Below are 17,452 nucleotides of genomic sequence, written 5' to 3'. Positions count from 1 at the left end.
CTCGACTTGACGCCGAACCTCGCATTCCTGCCATAAACTATGTGCGTTGCCTTTCCCACAACGCTGATGGCGGCACATCCTGTCCAGGAGTTTTCCGGTTTTCCTAAGCTCCTCCTGGTTCCGTGCTCGCGTGATGCCATCTACCCCTTTCTTCCCTAACCCAGGCCGGCGTTGCGCTGTTCCCCGACAGCGCCTTCGTGGCCGCGGTGTACGCCAACTTCATGTTGGACATGTTGGGGTTCAGCCAGACGGGAGCCAGACAGCTCGAGGTAGCTTAACAGATTGTTAGTTAGGCTAGGCAGTTAGCTAACCAACTCGCTAAGGGCAGGGTGGTACGGAAAGGCGGGTTGCTGGCCAGCTAGCCCGGGGTGGCCGGGGTGGCGCGTGGAAAGCGGGAGGCAGGGGTAATGGCTTGAGGGGAGTTGTGACGCCGAGGTAAAACCCTAAATCCTGAAGTGGTCGGTGTTGAGGTGTTTCCTGCTCAGCACATGATGCCATCATTGCTGCCGCATTGTTACTTTTTTTGTCGTCAGCATCTTTTCATGTCTCCGCAGCGCCTCGTGCTGGGGCCCTGTGAACGCATCTTTCGCCGCCGCGCAATTGTGTTTCCTCATCTATACCTCCGCCTCGCGGTGAGTTCTTCTTACTGCGTTCCTGTTCTGACCCGATGCAGAGCGTGCGCAAGTTCAACCCGAGCCTCATGTGTCGATTCATGCTCTTCGTGCGCCACCAGCAAGCCACACAGAAGGCGGCGAGCAGCACCGTCGGCAAAGGAGGCAGCATGGATCTCCTGGGGTGAGAGCGGAGAGGGAGGAAGAGGGGTTTGGGACATGGCCTGTGAGCGTGCCTGGAACGGTACCTTCTCGCTGGTATCCATGCATCTAACTTGGGATTATTCTAGGACCCTCTCGTTTCGGGAATTCGTTCTACGTATGCTAAAACGCGCTTGGCAGGTCCATGGACTGTCTTTTTGCGTGTTTCTAGCGTGCGGATCAGCCTCATAAGGGCGTGCTGCTGTGGTTATCGGCTTGCGCGTGTGCACATGTGCGCATGGAGAGTGGATGCTTTTTCCGTGCCTGCCGTGTCTTCTGTAGGTATGTTGAATACCAGCGCAAGCAGCGAACCGTCCTACGTCACCACAAGGACGCTCTGCAAGCTATGGCAAACTTCTGGTAAGCTCCTAACACAGCCGCCCCCCGCTTCAGTGATTTTGAGTGCACACAAATACACTCTGGTAACATAATGTGCATGTCCATTTCAATCCTCTTCCCCTGGATTATGTTTTCCGTCACTTGCTGTCGTGCGCAGGCGCATCCTGGGTAGCAGTTCCATTTCTTTCACATCACTCAGCCGCTCGCTGGAGAATATCGACAACTCAGTATCGAAGGTAAGTCAAAAACCGTAAATTACCGCACATCTAAAAGAACGTATGGAGCCTCTAAACTCTTTCTGTACTCGACGAAAACAAAATATTTTTTCGCGGCACGCAATCCTGACGCACGCAATTCCGCAATAGAGCCAGCAGCTTCCAGCAGGCACGTGTTGATATTGTGTTGTGGCTTGTTGGCGCTGTAGCCCTTGCATGGACGCCTTTCCCCAATGCGCATCCTGATCAAGACACAACCTGCTTGCCTAATAAGGCTATCCTGTCTGCTTTTGATGTACTTACTAAAAACTACCACCGGTGCTGATGCTGGTTACCGGATCGCGCAGGCGGAATCAGCGTATCGTGTGGCCATGGAATTATACAACAACTCGCCCAGACTTGTACAGCTTTACGCCAGGTTTCTGGAGACCATTAAGCAGGACCCCTGGACCGCCGCGCAGTGAGTTTTTTTATCCGTGATGTGCGTGTTGGATGAATTGGCTGCATAGCAGAAGACCTGCTGCCAGCCAGGCCTGGGGTGCTCCAGTGCCGCTGTTGACGTTTTATGGGGCTCGCTGTCACACAGTGCTGCATGAAACTCCGGGTCGACAAACTCTTCGTGTATTGCGCACGTTTTGGGCTCTACGTGTCCAGTTATTGAGGAATGCCTAGTCAGATCGCCTCCAGAAAGTGCGCGAGCGAGTGAGCGAGTGGGTGAGCGAGTGAATGAGCGAGTGAATGAGCGAGTGAGTGAGCGAGTGAGTGAGCGAGTGAGTGAGCGAGTGGGTGAGCGAGTGAGCGGGTGAGCGGCTATGACAGTTTTGCGGCACGTGTGTATCATGGCGCTCTTTGATAAAGCCTGCTGCCCGACTCCTTACGGCGTGCGAAAGTCCAAGTACGTATGCATATGCATAAGTGTTTCAGGATATGTGTATAACAGCATCTCTTGCGCTTGACAAAGCTCATGCGTCTGTACGGCGTTGCCTTCAGGTACTACGAAGCGGCGGAGCGGTTGGAAGAGACGAAGGATTATAATGGTCAAGGCCCAAGCCTTCCCGATGGTTAGTCTACCCACAAACATTATGGGTGGGGCTGTCTGGCGTAATGTATGCCATGGTTGCAGCTGTAAATGCTGTGGCAGCTTTTTATATCACGACTTCAGAAAAGTACCGATCGGCGGATTCAGATCCCGTGATAAGCCCAGGATGCTACACAGCTGCAGATGCTGTGGGCGGTACCTATGGCGGTACCAAGGTCTCTAATTCCTGTGTTGTGAAAAAAAGAAATGGGCGATACATTTACCAGCCGTTGCTTATCGCGAATGAGTGCAGGTACACCTATGAGTCGCATTGACGAGGTGGAGAAGGGGATCCTGGTGGTGAACGCGTTCGGTGACATCCAGGTGGCCAACCGCAAGCTCCACGAAATGTTTGGCTACAAGAAAGGTTCGTATAATAATAATAATAATAATAATAATAATAATAATAATAATAATAATAATAATAATAATAATAATAATAATAATAATAATAATAATAATAATAATAATAATAATAATAATAATAATAATAATAATAATAATAATAATAATAATATTTTTTATCTTAGCTCGGTGCTTGAGAAACCTTAAGCTGAAGGAAGGTGTTGCCTTATGTGCAGGGGAGCTGGACGGCAAGAACGTTACTGCCCTCATGCCACCACATGAGGCCAAGCGCCATCCAGCAATCCTGCGTCGCTACATTGACTCCGGCGATAAGGCTCCCCCGTACTTTAGGCACCCAGTGCTGGGCATCCACAGGGAGCGTGTGGCAATCACCGTGCGTATCGCCGTTAGCAGGGCTTCAGGTGAGTGCTGGGTGGCGGCTGGCTTGATCAGGCCATTGGGGCGGTCCGGTCCTAATTTGGGCGATGACGTCAGGCTTAAGTTTTGGTTGGGCAAACTGAAGTAGCTTATTCGTTCGCACTGTAAGGGTAGATATGTGAAATGGACCAGCGGGCTGTGTGCGGAGCGATGCGAGTGGTCTGTTTAAGCACGGCGGGGCATGGCAGGGGCAATCCAGTAATGATAGTTAGCTTGCCAGTGCATGGGGCAAATGGCATGAGGGGCTTCCTGGTCAGGTAGATAGCCTACCAGGCCTACCTAAGGCATGGGCTGCATGTTGTCGCGTGCAATTGCACTTAAGACTTATAAATCTGAGATAATGCCGGGACAAATTATACAATTGCAACCATACCGTATACAAGTTTTTACTTCTATCAATGCTAGCTAGGCGTTTTCGTAAGAGATCCTTAATAAATTTTGCCACCTCGTCTTTCCATGCCCATTGCGATTTGCGAAGGGCCGAGTGTATGTCAATGAGCTACGTGCACGGCATCGTAATAATCCGTGACATGGGCCGAATGCGAAACCGTTGCCGCATGCCAAATGTGCTGTGTTCCCTTCAAGCCCACTAGCTTGATTGCCCTCACCTCTGCCCTGCAAGCACGACTATGCCGTACTTGCCTGTACGCTTTTTGACACCGTGTGTTCAGGTCTTGGGGAGGATAGTGTCTTTATTGGAGTTTTAGAGCTGGTTCCCTCAGAGTCCGGCATGGGTCGCGTGTGGGTGACCCCCGAAGGCGTCATCGTGTGTTGCGACCCGGGCTTCGTCACGTGCTTCGGGTGCGGCGTGGCGGGCGGGCAGGGGAGGGGCTCCTTGGGTTGGTGCATGGGTGGCTGGCGGGTGCGGGTGCGGGTGGGGGATTGCGTGGCAGCCCCGGCATCCAGCAGGAGCTAGATTTCCAGTGTCCCAGTGTCAATGGCGTGGGAGGGAGGAAGCAATGTAAGGAGCTGGGAGGGAGTAAGGGAGGGGTGAGAAACGGCTGCTGCCATGACCTATCTCTTTTTTTCAAAATAGGGATATATTGGCGACATGTACCTCGTGAGTGTGCACCTGCATTTTCCTGGAGCCCTATGCGTTGTCGGGTAGAGATCCAACGAAACCACGATAGCTCCAAGCTCCAAACCGCATCTTAATAGTTGAATAAACAAGTGTAGTTACCGTTAAGGTAATTGGATTCTAGTATGGATCCCAGGTTTCGGAGTCGGGCTTCTGGCCTGGGTCGTTTGTAAAGTACCAACCTCCACCAAATGCGCTTGGGCAGGTATCATCCAGAAGATGTGCTTGGCACGCATTTGGACAAGCTACTGCGTTCAAGCGGGAACAGTGATGGCGGTGGCCCAGAAGCCTCCGCCACGGTGGATGTTTGGGCTACCAACAAGGCCAACCATGCCAAACATGAGCTTGTCCAACGGTATGATTACACGGGACTTGCAGTACGGCAACATCTACGGGATGAACCTTGCGTAAGGAAGAGGCGCCTCTTCGCTTCCAAGTGTATCGCGATATTCCCGTTGCTTGGTGTACTATCACTGCCCAGCTGTCCCTGCACACTTTCCCTCTGCACTTCCGGCAATGAGTGCCTCCGTCCGTCTGTAGGATGTTGACGAGCGCGCTAGATGGCGGAGATGAAGGCAACCCCTTGGGCTTCAATACAACTACTTGTCGTGTACTGCATAAGTACGACTTTGCCAAATCCTGCCATATTGAAGTACGGAAAGGTGCGTATGCCATATAATATGTACGCGTCGCCAGCCCCGGTGCCACAGAATGATCCAACCCACGTTTGGCAAAGAGCGCACACGGGGTTTCATACACGCGCGCAGCTTTCCCAGCACGATGTGGCGAGCACATGCGCCACAACCATATTCGCGCTGCATTCCATTAAGCTGCAATAATAATCCCGTTTCGCTTCACCGCAATCCCCGCTGACTACGGTCGTCCACACGGACCTTCCCTACACAGCCCTTTGCCTACTCAGCCTTTATTGCACCGCAACATCTTCTCTTGCTGACGTCGTAGTATAAGCTAATCGATGAGCCTACACATTTGCTGCCAACTTGCTCGCATTTCCTCGAGCCCCCTCAGACTTCTTACACATTCTGATGTATTGCTGGTCGCTAGCGCGTGTGTCCAAGGCATTCTATGCAGAAGAAGAAGTAATGGGCTTGCCCATGCTGTGGCACGGACACTCAAATCGAGAACGAAAAGCATGTGCTGCTAGGTTGTCGTTGCGCGAATGGATATGAGACAAAGGGCATTTGGGCAGGCAGTACGAAGCCTTTGAGAGCCCCGCACGATGGGCACGATATTTGCCGGTATGGGTTCACGCACCCTCAACTATGCACCACACACCCACATACATTCACACCTACCCGCAATCCAATCGCTCCACGCCACCCTTGGGACCGATTTCATTGACTCCAGATCTCACCGACTCGTCCATCTTAGAGGTCCGCTTGAAACTGATATCCGACGAGCCCCAGCTGCTGATGGTGGTGGAGCGCAAGGGCGCCATCCGCCACATGAGCGGAGACCTGGCCAAGGTGCTGGGGGTGCGGGCAGGCAGCGACTCGGGTGGCGAGCTCGGACAAGACACAGGCACCGGGGACCACCAGGTATGCTTTGCGATATACGCCATGCACTGTACGGACCGTACAGGACCGTACGTACCCTACCTAGGTGCATGGTTGTCGTGCTGGGTGCCAAGCACCAGTTGCACCGCAGCACGCTCTATATTTGCTTGGTTTGCCTGGAACAATCAAGACAACAATGGGGACAAGTTTGTCCACATATCTAATTCCGCTTGCTTGAAGCCGTGCATTGAAACACCGTGTCGCTTATATAGGCGATCGAAATTTTTACTGACGGCGAAGGAGCTATTCGCGCGTATGTTTGCCCGCTCATACAAACATTGTCATTCGCTCGCTCGTTCGTCCATTCGCTCGCTCGCTCGTTCGTCCATTCACTCGCTCGCTTGTTCGCTGCTCGTTTGTTCGTTCGTTCGCTCGTTCATTCGTCCATTTATACACAGCAGGTTATGCTGGAGCTAACGGTGGAGGCGCCGCCGTGCTGCCTCGACGATTTCCTACCCTCACCCTGGAAGGCAATGCACTACAAGTACAGAAAGGTAAGGATGCAGGACTATGCTAAACAAGTCGGGTGTCGGCGTCCTCGAAGCCGGAAAAAGGGCGGGGGCCCCCTGCATCCGTACAGGCCGGTAGCTAGGGTAGTGTCAACGTGGTGCAGCAGTGCTGATGCTGTGGGAGCTATGCTTGTCAGAGCGCGGGAGGCAGGAAGCCGGGGCTCATAACCTGTTGAAGAGACGATGTCTCTCTGGAACCTAGCAGACACGGCTAAGGGTCATTGGCCGTTACACGTAGTCTGGAGGTCCGCGACCTGCTACCGACAGCCCCTTGCTTGGGCGTAAACGTATGAGCCTGAGATGCCGTTACCGGCACACAGCAGGGGCTCGGCCGCCAAGTCCGCGGTCCAGGCCGGATGCTCAACGCTCAGCAGACACAATCGCAGCTTGCCAGCCTTCAGCCTGTTGGCTTTGCGGTCTGGTGCCGCAGCCATAACACACACGGAAAACAGCGCCGTACAGCACCGTACGCACTGCCTACGGCGCCCCCTACGGCCCCTTCAGGCATTGACCTGCCCATTCGGGCGCCTGCTCACGCGCCCTTGGCGCCCCCCTCAAAGCCTAGCTCGACACACTTCCCCAAAGCCCGTAGCACTTTCCGGTGCTGTCTGTGATGTTTATCCCCGAAGCGCCAGCGGCTTCAGCAATTTGCCCCAGAGCCGCGCGGCACACTGCAACTCTTAGGAGGCCCCGAGCATTGGCCAAATTAATTGTACAAACGAGGAGCTTGCGTATTTCATAGAGAAATGAAAGCAAATTTGTCGGCCTGCTGGTGGCAAGTCGGAATGCCCGTGCGGGCAAATGGTAACATAAGCTGGGTGTTCGAGTTATCATACCCCGTCGTCTCAGAATTCAATTGAGATACGCGGCACCTTTTGAGGTTAAATTTTATCCGAGAGGCGTTGATGTGACTTTGGGTTCGGTGAATGAAGACAGCCAAACTTGTTTGTGCTCATACGATTTTTGTTGGCTACAGGCGAGATACCTTGCAATAGAGAATGGAGTATATTACCAATAACGCGTTTCAGCCGGGCGAGATATTATGTTTGGTCCGTTACACACACACACACACACACACACACACACGGACACACGGACACACGGACACACGGACATGGGCAATCCTACAGGGCGGGACCCCCCTGGGCGCTTCGCGCTGGGGGCCCGCCCAACAAAAAAAGGTTACTGCCAAGCCCAAGCGAACGCTTACATCGGCCCAACATCTCGCGAGAGCCTAAGAGCCGCTAACTTCTCACCCCCCGTCAGCTGCCGTAGGATGTCCATTTACCTTTTGGGCGTGTTGCTGATGACTTTCCAAACGGCTTTGTGTCGTACATTGCAGTACATTAAGGGCGGCTCGCCTAACCTATCCGGACTTTGGGGTTGTCGAGCGGCCTTAGACGACAACAGCAGCTTTCTGGGTCCCACCATGAAGCTGGTGGGCATACACGGCAAGCCTATCTACGTGCATGTAGCGGTGACATCGAGAGAGGAAGAAGGGGAGCCCATGCATGTTGTACGGATGGCGAGGTACGGCAACACGCACAGTCGTAGTACATACACTGCCCATCATCATCACATTATACATACATGTATAATATTAACATTATCCGCATAATCTACGTGAGCTATAACACCAGTCTACTTGGGCAAAGCCTCTTGTGGACGGCGGAGCCTCCTTTGGCTACGTCTGGCTAGTGGTAGCTTTTTCTTCTCATGCAGGACATCACGCAAGGCATCACCCGGAGGCATTATTCCGGAGACATGACATCTTAGCGGATCGAGCTAAGTATGAAATCTTATCCGCACTTCAAAGGTGTGCGATGGTCCCTTTCGCCCCTCCTAAAACGCACACCACACGCCCAGATCCTCTTTGGAGACCGCCGTTGCGGAGCGCCGCCTCCGTATGCGTGTTTCACTGGAGGGTGTCGTACAGGAGTTACAGCAGCAAGTCGGGGACAACCCGGTGACCCACGCAGATCCCGACGGGCTGTTCGGCTTCCCTGCGGACGAGGTACGTACGCACGTTCACCGTACCGTCCACCTCACGCATGTGAAAACAAGCCGTTGTCAAAGCGTAGTGGTCATCCTGCCATTCATGCGTAGTAGACGTACTCCGTACTACGACACAACTACAGACAGTGAGACACGTGCATGGTAGTTAGCTAGCTTTGCTGGTGCCCTATCGGGGCCTCTGCTTTAGTTGTTAAAACATGGCATTATTCCCAATAAGATCTGATCTAAAACCATCATGGTGATGTCGGCCCCTACTACGCAACGCACGCGGGCATGATTTGCACGACCCACACCCTTCCTTGCTCGCGAGGGCAGCTGCTGGGATGCTGCTTCTGGGACTTCCTATCCATTGCGGGCCGTCCGGTGGCGAGGCCGCGGCCGGAGCTTGACCTCTTGGCGGAGGCCGAGGCTGCGTTGGCGGGAATGGTTACCGGCGGCGGCGGCGGCCTGATGGGCCTCGAGGAGGCCGGTATGCAGCCTGGAGAAAGGTCCTGGGAGCCGCTTGGTTTGGCTACGTACGACGCCATGGTCACAAGGTACGACAGGGGTACCGCGTTGTTGTACCTATACGATGTGTGGGACAGGGGGTATATTTTCACCCGTGGCCGCTACCCGGCGAAACCCTGCCTTCCCCGGTTTTTCGGGGCACCCTCATTTAGTCACCCTAGCCAATCTTCTCAGTGGATCGTTTAGGTTCCCGCACCCACCACCAGCATCCAATGGAATCCTTGCCGGCTTGACGGTGGTCTAATTCTATTCCTGGTCGGCTCGCGAGTCTACTTCATCCCATGTCACCACCGTCCATCGATTGGGGATACCTTACCTTCTACTATCGGAAGGATTCTCGACCCTGACAGGTCTCGATCCCTGGATCTCCCGGGGGCAATGGTCCGTGCCTTACCAGTAGTGCCTAACCTGAGTATATGATGGTGCTTTTTAGGGTGGTTTGTAGGAGGACATGAGAAATAACACGTTTGTATTCTTGGCCTGCTGCGTAGGCCTCTGCCTCATCCCCTCCCTTCTCGATATCTCCTTCCCTTACTCAGAACACGCGAGTCTTCCACCGGCCTACTTTCCCTTCCCCTTTGCATGTTGTACGGCCCTCCGTACTGCTGCAGCGCACTACAGTCCCCGGGTATCTCGTGGCGGGTCAACGTCGTGTCACCCCGCATAGCGAAGGAAGCCGCCGGATTGAACAGTCCAGCCAGAACCGCCGCCGTGCTGGCGAAGGGAACCAAGCAGGCCATCCTCAAGGCACGTAGGATAGCGATACGGTGCATCAGTTTCTGTATGCTTGTACGGCAGAACAAGACTGGCGACGCAGATATGCATGGCGGGGCCTCGATTATCTTTATTCCACTTTTTTCTCTCTCTTATCTATCTTGTCCTACCCTTGCTCTGCTTTGCTGCACTAGCTTCTTATCCTGTCGCCCTGCGCGCATTTCCCCAGTTCGCATTCCAGTTCGTTGTCCCCTAAGTCTTTACATCCTCCACCCCACTTAACCGTGTCGGTGGGCTTTGTTCTGGGCCTCCATCCTGCCCTCCACCTGCTTGCAGCTTGACGTTACGGTTCCCAAGCCCAGTGCTCCAGGGAGTCCTCCGAAGAAGCTCTTGGTACATGCAGAGCTGTGGTTTGCGGAAGCCATCACGGGTGGGTCCTTTCCTTGCAGCTCGACTGCTTTGGCCCTTAGGTCGTGAGGGAGGGAGCAGTCCCTACAGCGGCAACCTAACAGATTGCGGCAACACCTAACAATGAAACAATTGAACAAGGATTGACAGCTCCCGTCGTTTTATGGTTGCTCCACGATACCGTGAGTCTCTAGGGAGCAACGGCAGCGGCAGCAGCAGTAGCACGAACGGAAAGAGCAGCAGCACATTATTGCGCCCTCTTTCTGACTCTTCCTGCCCGCCCGTCCTCGCAGGTGTGCTAGAGATTGACGGCTCCGGTAAGGTTACTGGCGTCCTTGAGGAGGAGGTGCGGCCGCCTGGGCTGCTGTTCGGGTTGCCTAAAGAGGACATCCTCGGCTCCCAACTGGGCGCTCTGCTGCGCTTCCAGCCGGGGCAGAGTCCCGTGGGCCTGCTCACAGACAGCGGCGTCGCCAAGAAGAGCGCCCTGAAGGCCACTAGCCGTAAGGGCAAGACTGCGGTCAAGGTGAATCCTTACATACTAGCGGCTGCGGACGCTTCACCTTTCGTTGGCATCCCTTCTGTGACCTTCCTTTCTATGACTGACCCTCATGTCAATGACCTTTTCCTCATGCCAGAGTGAGCAGTTTTCTGTTAGCTATCCTCACCTGCTATCGCGCGCTTCCTCTGGCCGTCCCTACCATCTCCACCCGCTCCACCCCCCTCCCCATCTCCCTCATCCCCTCCAGGTGGGCCCTGTGCACTACCTGGAAGGCTTCCACCGCGATCACCGGCCGCTGCATCTGGCGGTGCAGGTAGTGGGAAAGCCAGGGCCGGGAAACCCAGTCATTGCAGTAATCAGGTTCGCATCCGACAAGCGCCAGCCTCCGGCAGGTGTCGACGGCGCCGCCAATCCCGGAGGCATTTCAGGGGCTCTCGGTGGCGGCAGCAGCGGCAGCCACATGACCCATTCGAAGGCCACCCACGTGAGTCTGGACCTTGGTCGCGCCGCCTTGGTCTCACGCAGCTGCGGCGGCGGCGGCGGCGGCGGCGGCGGCGGCGGCGGCGGGGCCGGTGTGCCGCTGCCAGCCCGTGGCGCTGCACCTTCGCGCCTCCGGGAAACAACTACAGCTCGCAGCCTCATCGATGTGCCGCTGGCTACATCGTCGGGACCACAGCTGCAGGTGATGGGATCGCAGCGGCCGCCGCTACCTCAGGTCGGCAGCGGCGGCCAGGCCGGAGACATGATGGTTGGGATCCTTGATACGGACACGGTCTCGGTGCAGCCACCGCCGCAGGCCACGTTGGCGATCCCGCCTCTTCCACCGTTCAGCCTCACGCCTGTCACCATGCCTCGCGTCGCGGGCCCCGGCGTCGTCGGGGATACCGCCAGCGTGGTCACCGGCGCCGCCCCAGTGACAACTACGGCTCCGGCTACACTTCCTGGCTCCGGCGCTTTGGCCGCGGGCGTGGCAGAGATTATGAAAGCCCGCGGCTTGTCGAGTGGAAACATCGACGTGGCTGGAAGCGATGCCGATGCTGGTCCCGCCGCCACCATCGCCACATCCCGCACCGCACCAGCCGGTGAGGTGGACCGTTCCCCTGCGGGTCGTTCTTCACCGGAGAGACCCGGGTCGCCGCCAGTGGCGGGGCCGAGCAAGGTGTACACCAAGAGGCCTCCTGCAGCTGCATCTCGGAGATCCCTCGCGGCAGCGGAGGTGTCCGCCGCAATGGGTGCTGCAGCCGCAGCTGTAGATCCAGTTAGCGGCCTTCCTGCTGGACGGGCAGGTAGCAGCAGTGAAGAGGACTTGCGACAGCGGGTGTCATCATCCGCGGCCGCGGCGGCAGGGCTGGAAAACGCCGAGGGAGGCGAAGGCGGAGTACGGATGAAAGAAACTGGTCGGTGCGGTTCCCAAGAAGACCTAATTGCTTGAGGCTAGTGATGTAGATGTGTTGTGTTCTGTCTGGTGCTACCGCAACTGCTATTACCTTACCCAGCTAGCAGCCGTCACTCACGTATGAGGCTGGGGCTGGGCTCTATCGCTTTCTGCGTGGACACCTTGCACCTGTCACCGTCCGTTCAAGTACTTATCATGAATTTCACTTCGGGGGGTGTTCCATGAGGTCTGGATAGTTAACAGAACCACGTCATGCTGCAAGGTGTGTAGTGTACATGCAGCAAGGCATATGATGCCAAGAAGCCAGTGGCACACCGCGTGAAGTAGCTTTTATCAACGTAAGTTGTGGCCTTTTGATGCTTACTGTTTGTTGCCCTGCATCTGTAAATGGTATCGTTGTTCCAGTAGTCTGTCTCGCTTACCATGTAACCATGCTGCACGCACATGTACCGCCAATTGCTGCAGAGTCCAAGCCTGCGAAAGGAGGCGACGATGGTGGCGATGACAAGACAACGGATTTTACGCGCTGTTCAACAGATTGGAAGCTTGAGACCATGAGCTTGGCAGCCGCCGAAGCTGGCAGCGACGAGGTATGTATGTGTGCTTGTACGGGGTGACAATTGTATGATGTGGCTCCTGTGGTACAGGACGCTTGACAGTCCATCCCCCGTCCATCCATTCATATGACCCACATTCAGCCATGCATCAATGCATCCATGCACTACAGGCTGACATGCCAAGCTATCTTCTTACCGATCCCACTGCACTCGTTCTGCACCTGCATGAAGGGCGCCGACCAAACCGGCCTCGGAAGCATCAAAAAGTGGGTCGCCACTAACGGCAAGTTCTACCGGAACAGAGTCGAGAGCATTGAGGGCATGGGTCGCATGGATGGTCTCGAACTGGAGGAGGAGGACGACGACGGCGCCGGTTCCTTCGGCGGCATCAGTAGAGCCACGTCTTCCCACTACGCCTCCCCTAGGGGTTCCTTTTTCGGGGGCCCCGGGGAGTCTGATTACCTGCAGCCGCACCCCGGCCAGCACGGGCAGCAGCTCCTACATCACCTCCAACACCATCAACATCAACATCAGCACATGTACCAGCAGCACCAGTACCAGCAGCACCCGTACCAGCAGCACCCGTACCAGCAGCACCCGTACCAGCAGCACCAATACCATCAATTACACCAAGGGCTGCATCCGTACCATCATCAGCAGCAGAATGTGCACCTCCACCAGTACCACCCATACCAGCAACAGCAACAGCAGCAACAGCAACAGTACCACCAGCACCAGTACCAGTACCAGCAGCACCTGTACCAGCAACACCAGTATCAGCAGCAACAGTATCAGCAGCAACAGCAGCAACAGCACCAGAACCAGCGCATGCAACACCAGCATCAGAACCAGCAGCGCCCTAACCTGCATGCGCATCCACGCGACGGAATCGGCTTTGGCAGCAATCCCTTGACAGCTCCTGGAGGTGGTGCAGTAGCAGCAGCACATGGCGTTGGCGGCGGTGAGGCATCTCCTGGACAGTACAGGGCCCACAGGGTTCGGCGCAATAGCTTTCTTCACAGCAGCAGCACGCTGGCGGATGCGGCCGCCAAGGCCTTAGACGCCATGAGTTTGGACCAAGGAGATGATCACGACAGTGATGGAGACAGCGATGTCTCCGGCATCACCGGCGCATCCGACGATTCAGGTGGGATGCTTGGTATTTGCAAGTCGAGGAAAGCGATGTCGGCCACTTTTCTCTCCATCCATACAATATATATGATTTCCATCAGTTCCTATGCTCATGTTCCTATTTTTTTTCCTATTTACGTGCCTTGTCTTTATCTTTGTGCCTAACTCTTTTGTTTGCCTTAAAATGTGGCACATCCCCCGTCGAACATACCACGTGACACACAGGGGCCGAGGGTACGGCAGACTACAAGCGTGGCAAACGCTATCGAAAGCTGATAAAGCTAATGAACTCGTCTCAAGCCACACAGGTATGTGAGCGCGTGTATGTTAGTGATGGTGATCAGCTAGAACATATATTTATTCCAAGGTATATATATGGGGTATGCCCAGTATATATGGGGTATGCCCAGTATATATGGGGTATGCCCAGTATATATGGGGTATGCCCAGTACCGTTTCTGCTGTGTGTGTTTGTGTGCGTTTTTTTGCGCGCGCGCGCGCGTGTGTGCGTGTGCGTGTGCGTGTGTATGTGTGCGTGTGCGTGTGTATGTGTGCGTGTGCGTGTGTATGTGTGCGTGTGTGTGTGCGTGTGCGTGTGCGTGTGTGTGTGTGTGTGTGTGCGTGTGTGTGTGTGTGTGCGTGTGTGTGTGTGTGTGTGTGTGTGTGCGTGTGCTGTGTGTGTGTGTGTGTGTGTGTGTGTGTACGTAATTCAATGTATACATAAGGGCCGCCCCAAGCAGGACCATTAAAATGAGTTGACTACTGGTCAGCTGTAGTCGCTGGCCGCTGAAAAGGCCTCTCAAGATGCTGGCGGTCGCGCTTAGGTCGTACTTGTAGAGGTTATGTGTGCCGTACTGTGTACCAGCTACTACATCCGCACTGTCGCACTCAGCTAGCAGCGAGCAGCACGGTGGCAGTAAACCTTCGGATAAAGATTATCTCGCCCTGGCTATGCCTATCTATCTCTCGAGCTACCTCTCTGCCGGCTAGTTGAGTTCCTGCATGTGTCCCATTATTGTAGACGCAGACTGCTGCTGACCGATCTACGTACTTCCATTTCGCCTAATTGCCTCAATGGCATTTAACACCTTGCTGGCTGGACTCGTTGCTGTTCCCGCGCCCATTCCCCAGTCGCCCATTGCAAGTAAATGAGTACTGCGATTGCGATTGCGATTGCGATTGCGATTGCTGCCGCTGCCGCTGCATGCAGGCGATCGTTCGGCTGAAGATACACACCATATTGGCAGTTCTGGCGGCCGTGTCAATGCATGTGCTAAGCTTTTCTCTCATCATCAGCAGCATCCAGGTAAGCTAGCCATTATTGCTTAGTTCACGCGCATCTCCTTCCGCAACCACCGAGAACCACCCGAACCCCGTCAATTGCAATCTACTCCGGCCATCCACTACTGTTGACTGTTGGCTAAACCCTAAGAGAAGTAGGTAGACCAATTATCCTCCTAATTGCCTGCCTACACGCATCAGCAAATCTATTAGCTCGATTGTTAAATGTCACGTGCATCTTACATGTGCCCTCACACCCATCTATGTCGGCATCAGCATTCAACATCAGCATTCAGCAAAATGGCTAGGGTCCATTTCACTAGGGCCGAATGGTTGGTGTCACGCTTGTGAACCCATGCGAGGTAGGTCGCTGCGTATCGCTGTATAATACTGACATGTTAACCCACGTGCATGGATAGCATGTATGTATGTATGTACAGCCGTACATGCAACCATGCATGGCATTACAGCACATGTCTTTGATTCATCGTTCCCCGTCCTTGACGTTGTCTATCTGCACGCGTACTGATCACCCACAGAAACAGTCACATGTTTTGGACGAGCTTGCAGATGCCGGCGGAGGGCAGCGGTTCCTCCAGCGGGTGCGTGCGTGCAAGCCCACTGTAGTAGCTAGCAGCTGCATGGATGGGATGGCGAGGGCGTGCAGATAAGAATGGCGCGTGCATGCATGCTAGATCCGCCAGCTGTCCGCCTTCCGCTGTGCCTGCCACGGATGCCATTCATCAGCTAGAAAGCAAACTGGCGCTACAGCAAACTAAATGTAATCAACCACACGTCTTCGGGTTCTATGCCACGTGCTTGTTGGTGACCTAGTGCGCGGCAATACAGTGGACCGACCGGATCACCGGTGCCGCCCGCATACACTACAGCACCCAGCATTGCTTTGTATTGGCCATGAAAGCCCTTTTACATATACCAAGGCGAGAACTCCTTTTCATCATCCACCCGGCCTTCCTTGCTACAAGTACACGATGCACCTCGCGTGCACACGCAGGCACTGGTGTCACTGAGGGCCCTGGACCAAGTGTATGAAGGGAAGAACAACTCAACGTACGCCCCGGCGGATGCAGAGGTGCGTTTGTCCCCGTACCGTCATGCTAGCGTAGCACTGCTTTGTCGTTGCATATATAGTACAAGCCAGAGCATCATTGCATGCAACCAATTTAAGACCTCATACCCGCCCTCCAGGGAATCCAGGGAATCCGGGGAATCCAGGGAAAATCACGGGTTGTATATATGTGGCAATTTGGATTGCTGATGAGATGTTGTGCGTGTGTTTCCTCATGCATCATAGATGGCTTGATGGGTCTCGCCCTCGACTACTAAACCTGTTGTCGCTGCTGTTGCGCATGAGGGCTGGCTGGGCGAATTGTATTGTTTGATATTCCATTCCATCGCAAGCACAACCGCACGCAACATCCGTACACATCTGCTGTTGCCGTACAGCTTTACTGACTAAACTGCATTTCCCGCACCCGTCCTGACGGCTTCCCATTACCCTCGCCCGGCGCCTGCTGCTGCCAGGATTTCGCCATTGATGTCCTGTCTTACTCGGACAGGTATCGGGTAAGCAGCGCTGTGATGCCGTCACCTTGCTGTCCCACCAATTATAGGTGCGCCTGCGTGCCTACGACGCAACGCTGTACGGAAGGTGTAACCGCCTTTCGTTAGCAACTACCGTTCGTGCCTGCCGTAGGCAGGTTTTCCGTATCTTTAGAAACACGATTTCGCCTGGATGCATCTTACCCTCCATATTAAATCGAAGTGGATTAATTTAATCATACACATACGAGCATAGTTACCTATCTTGCTCCCTGCGTGCATGTGTACACGTGGACACGTGCCCCACGCCTCAACTCGCCACACAACAGGCCGTCGCAAAGGGCCTGCTGCAGCGGAACGATGGCAAGGTGGAGCAGTTGTTTTACTCAGGCAAAATACAGGTTGGTGCGTGCGGTAGTGCACAAGGTGCTCGGGGGCATCATAAGGGGAGCGAGGATGCCCCTTAGCGGGCCGGCCGATTCCCAGGCAAGCCAGGCTCGGGGCCTTATTGTTGTTGTTGTGATTTTTTAAAGGTAATATTCTTCTGCGTGCTCTGTCACTCAGGAGGGGAAGAGGGTTGTCCGTCCCGGTAGCATCAGCAGGCTGGTTATGGTGACGTAGGAGGATCATCAGCAGTTGGATCTCATCAAGACGTAAGCCGTAAGCCAATCGGGAGGTATTTCTGTCCGATTGTAGACAATCGTTATGGGAGGTGGGACGAGGTTATTGAGAGTACATCGTGTGTCATAGGAGGGAAGACGAGTTACGGCGCGGCAACGAAGTCACGGAGCGGGAAAGAACCCTAAGGAGGATACCCATGAACGCCCAAGGCGATAAAAGCTTTGAGGGGAAAGGACTGGGATGCTACCCGCCCTTTATAAACATAAAACTCGCAATCAAGCACTGCCTATCAAGGCTGCTAGCTAGCTGGCGGGCGGGCGGGCGGGCGGGCTGACCACAGTGAAGGCCATCTGCGGGTGGGCGTGCAT

The 17,452-nt window shown here is 54.7% G+C and overlaps 1 protein-coding gene across 1 annotated transcript in view; it reads left to right on the top strand.

Annotated features, from left to right (window-relative positions):
• Positions 1 to 17,452, top strand: part of VOLCADRAFT_87874 (uncharacterized protein) — a gene marked incomplete at both ends in the record, with an annotated part of 34,382 nt that overhangs the window by 6,920 nt on the left and 10,010 nt on the right. Inside the window, 31 exons of the mRNA XM_002947673.1 lie at positions 165 to 269; positions 555 to 632; positions 674 to 795; positions 1,095 to 1,172; positions 1,309 to 1,387; positions 1,576 to 1,826; positions 2,357 to 2,427; positions 2,490 to 2,697; positions 2,769 to 3,211; positions 3,899 to 4,028; positions 4,846 to 4,967; positions 5,674 to 5,864; positions 6,281 to 6,376; positions 7,734 to 7,921; positions 8,258 to 8,405; positions 8,723 to 8,943; positions 9,526 to 9,681; positions 9,858 to 9,918; positions 9,965 to 10,058; positions 10,330 to 10,382; positions 10,464 to 10,559; positions 10,783 to 11,019; positions 11,212 to 11,821; positions 12,397 to 12,521; positions 12,630 to 13,168; positions 13,475 to 13,635; positions 13,845 to 13,927; positions 15,440 to 15,502; positions 15,916 to 15,993; positions 16,446 to 16,487; positions 16,793 to 16,868. Coding sequence (XP_002947719.1) covers positions 165 to 269; positions 555 to 632; positions 674 to 795; positions 1,095 to 1,172; positions 1,309 to 1,387; positions 1,576 to 1,826; positions 2,357 to 2,427; positions 2,490 to 2,697; positions 2,769 to 3,211; positions 3,899 to 4,028; positions 4,846 to 4,967; positions 5,674 to 5,864; positions 6,281 to 6,376; positions 7,734 to 7,921; positions 8,258 to 8,405; positions 8,723 to 8,943; positions 9,526 to 9,681; positions 9,858 to 9,918; positions 9,965 to 10,058; positions 10,330 to 10,382; positions 10,464 to 10,559; positions 10,783 to 11,019; positions 11,212 to 11,821; positions 12,397 to 12,521; positions 12,630 to 13,168; positions 13,475 to 13,635; positions 13,845 to 13,927; positions 15,440 to 15,502; positions 15,916 to 15,993; positions 16,446 to 16,487; positions 16,793 to 16,868 — 5,005 coding nt within the window. The remainder of the gene's footprint in view (positions 1 to 164; positions 270 to 554; positions 633 to 673; positions 796 to 1,094; positions 1,173 to 1,308; positions 1,388 to 1,575; positions 1,827 to 2,356; positions 2,428 to 2,489; positions 2,698 to 2,768; positions 3,212 to 3,898; positions 4,029 to 4,845; positions 4,968 to 5,673; positions 5,865 to 6,280; positions 6,377 to 7,733; positions 7,922 to 8,257; positions 8,406 to 8,722; positions 8,944 to 9,525; positions 9,682 to 9,857; positions 9,919 to 9,964; positions 10,059 to 10,329; positions 10,383 to 10,463; positions 10,560 to 10,782; positions 11,020 to 11,211; positions 11,822 to 12,396; positions 12,522 to 12,629; positions 13,169 to 13,474; positions 13,636 to 13,844; positions 13,928 to 15,439; positions 15,503 to 15,915; positions 15,994 to 16,445; positions 16,488 to 16,792; positions 16,869 to 17,452) is intronic.

Source organism: Volvox carteri, assembly GCF_000143455.1.
Source record: "Volvox carteri f. nagariensis unplaced genomic scaffold VOLCAscaffold_7, whole genome shotgun sequence".
Lineage (NCBI taxonomy): Eukaryota > Viridiplantae > Chlorophyta > Chlorophyceae > Chlamydomonadales > Volvocaceae > Volvox > Volvox carteri.
Note: the sequence above shows the minus strand (reverse complement) of the source record. Positions and strands in the feature narration are given on the sequence as shown.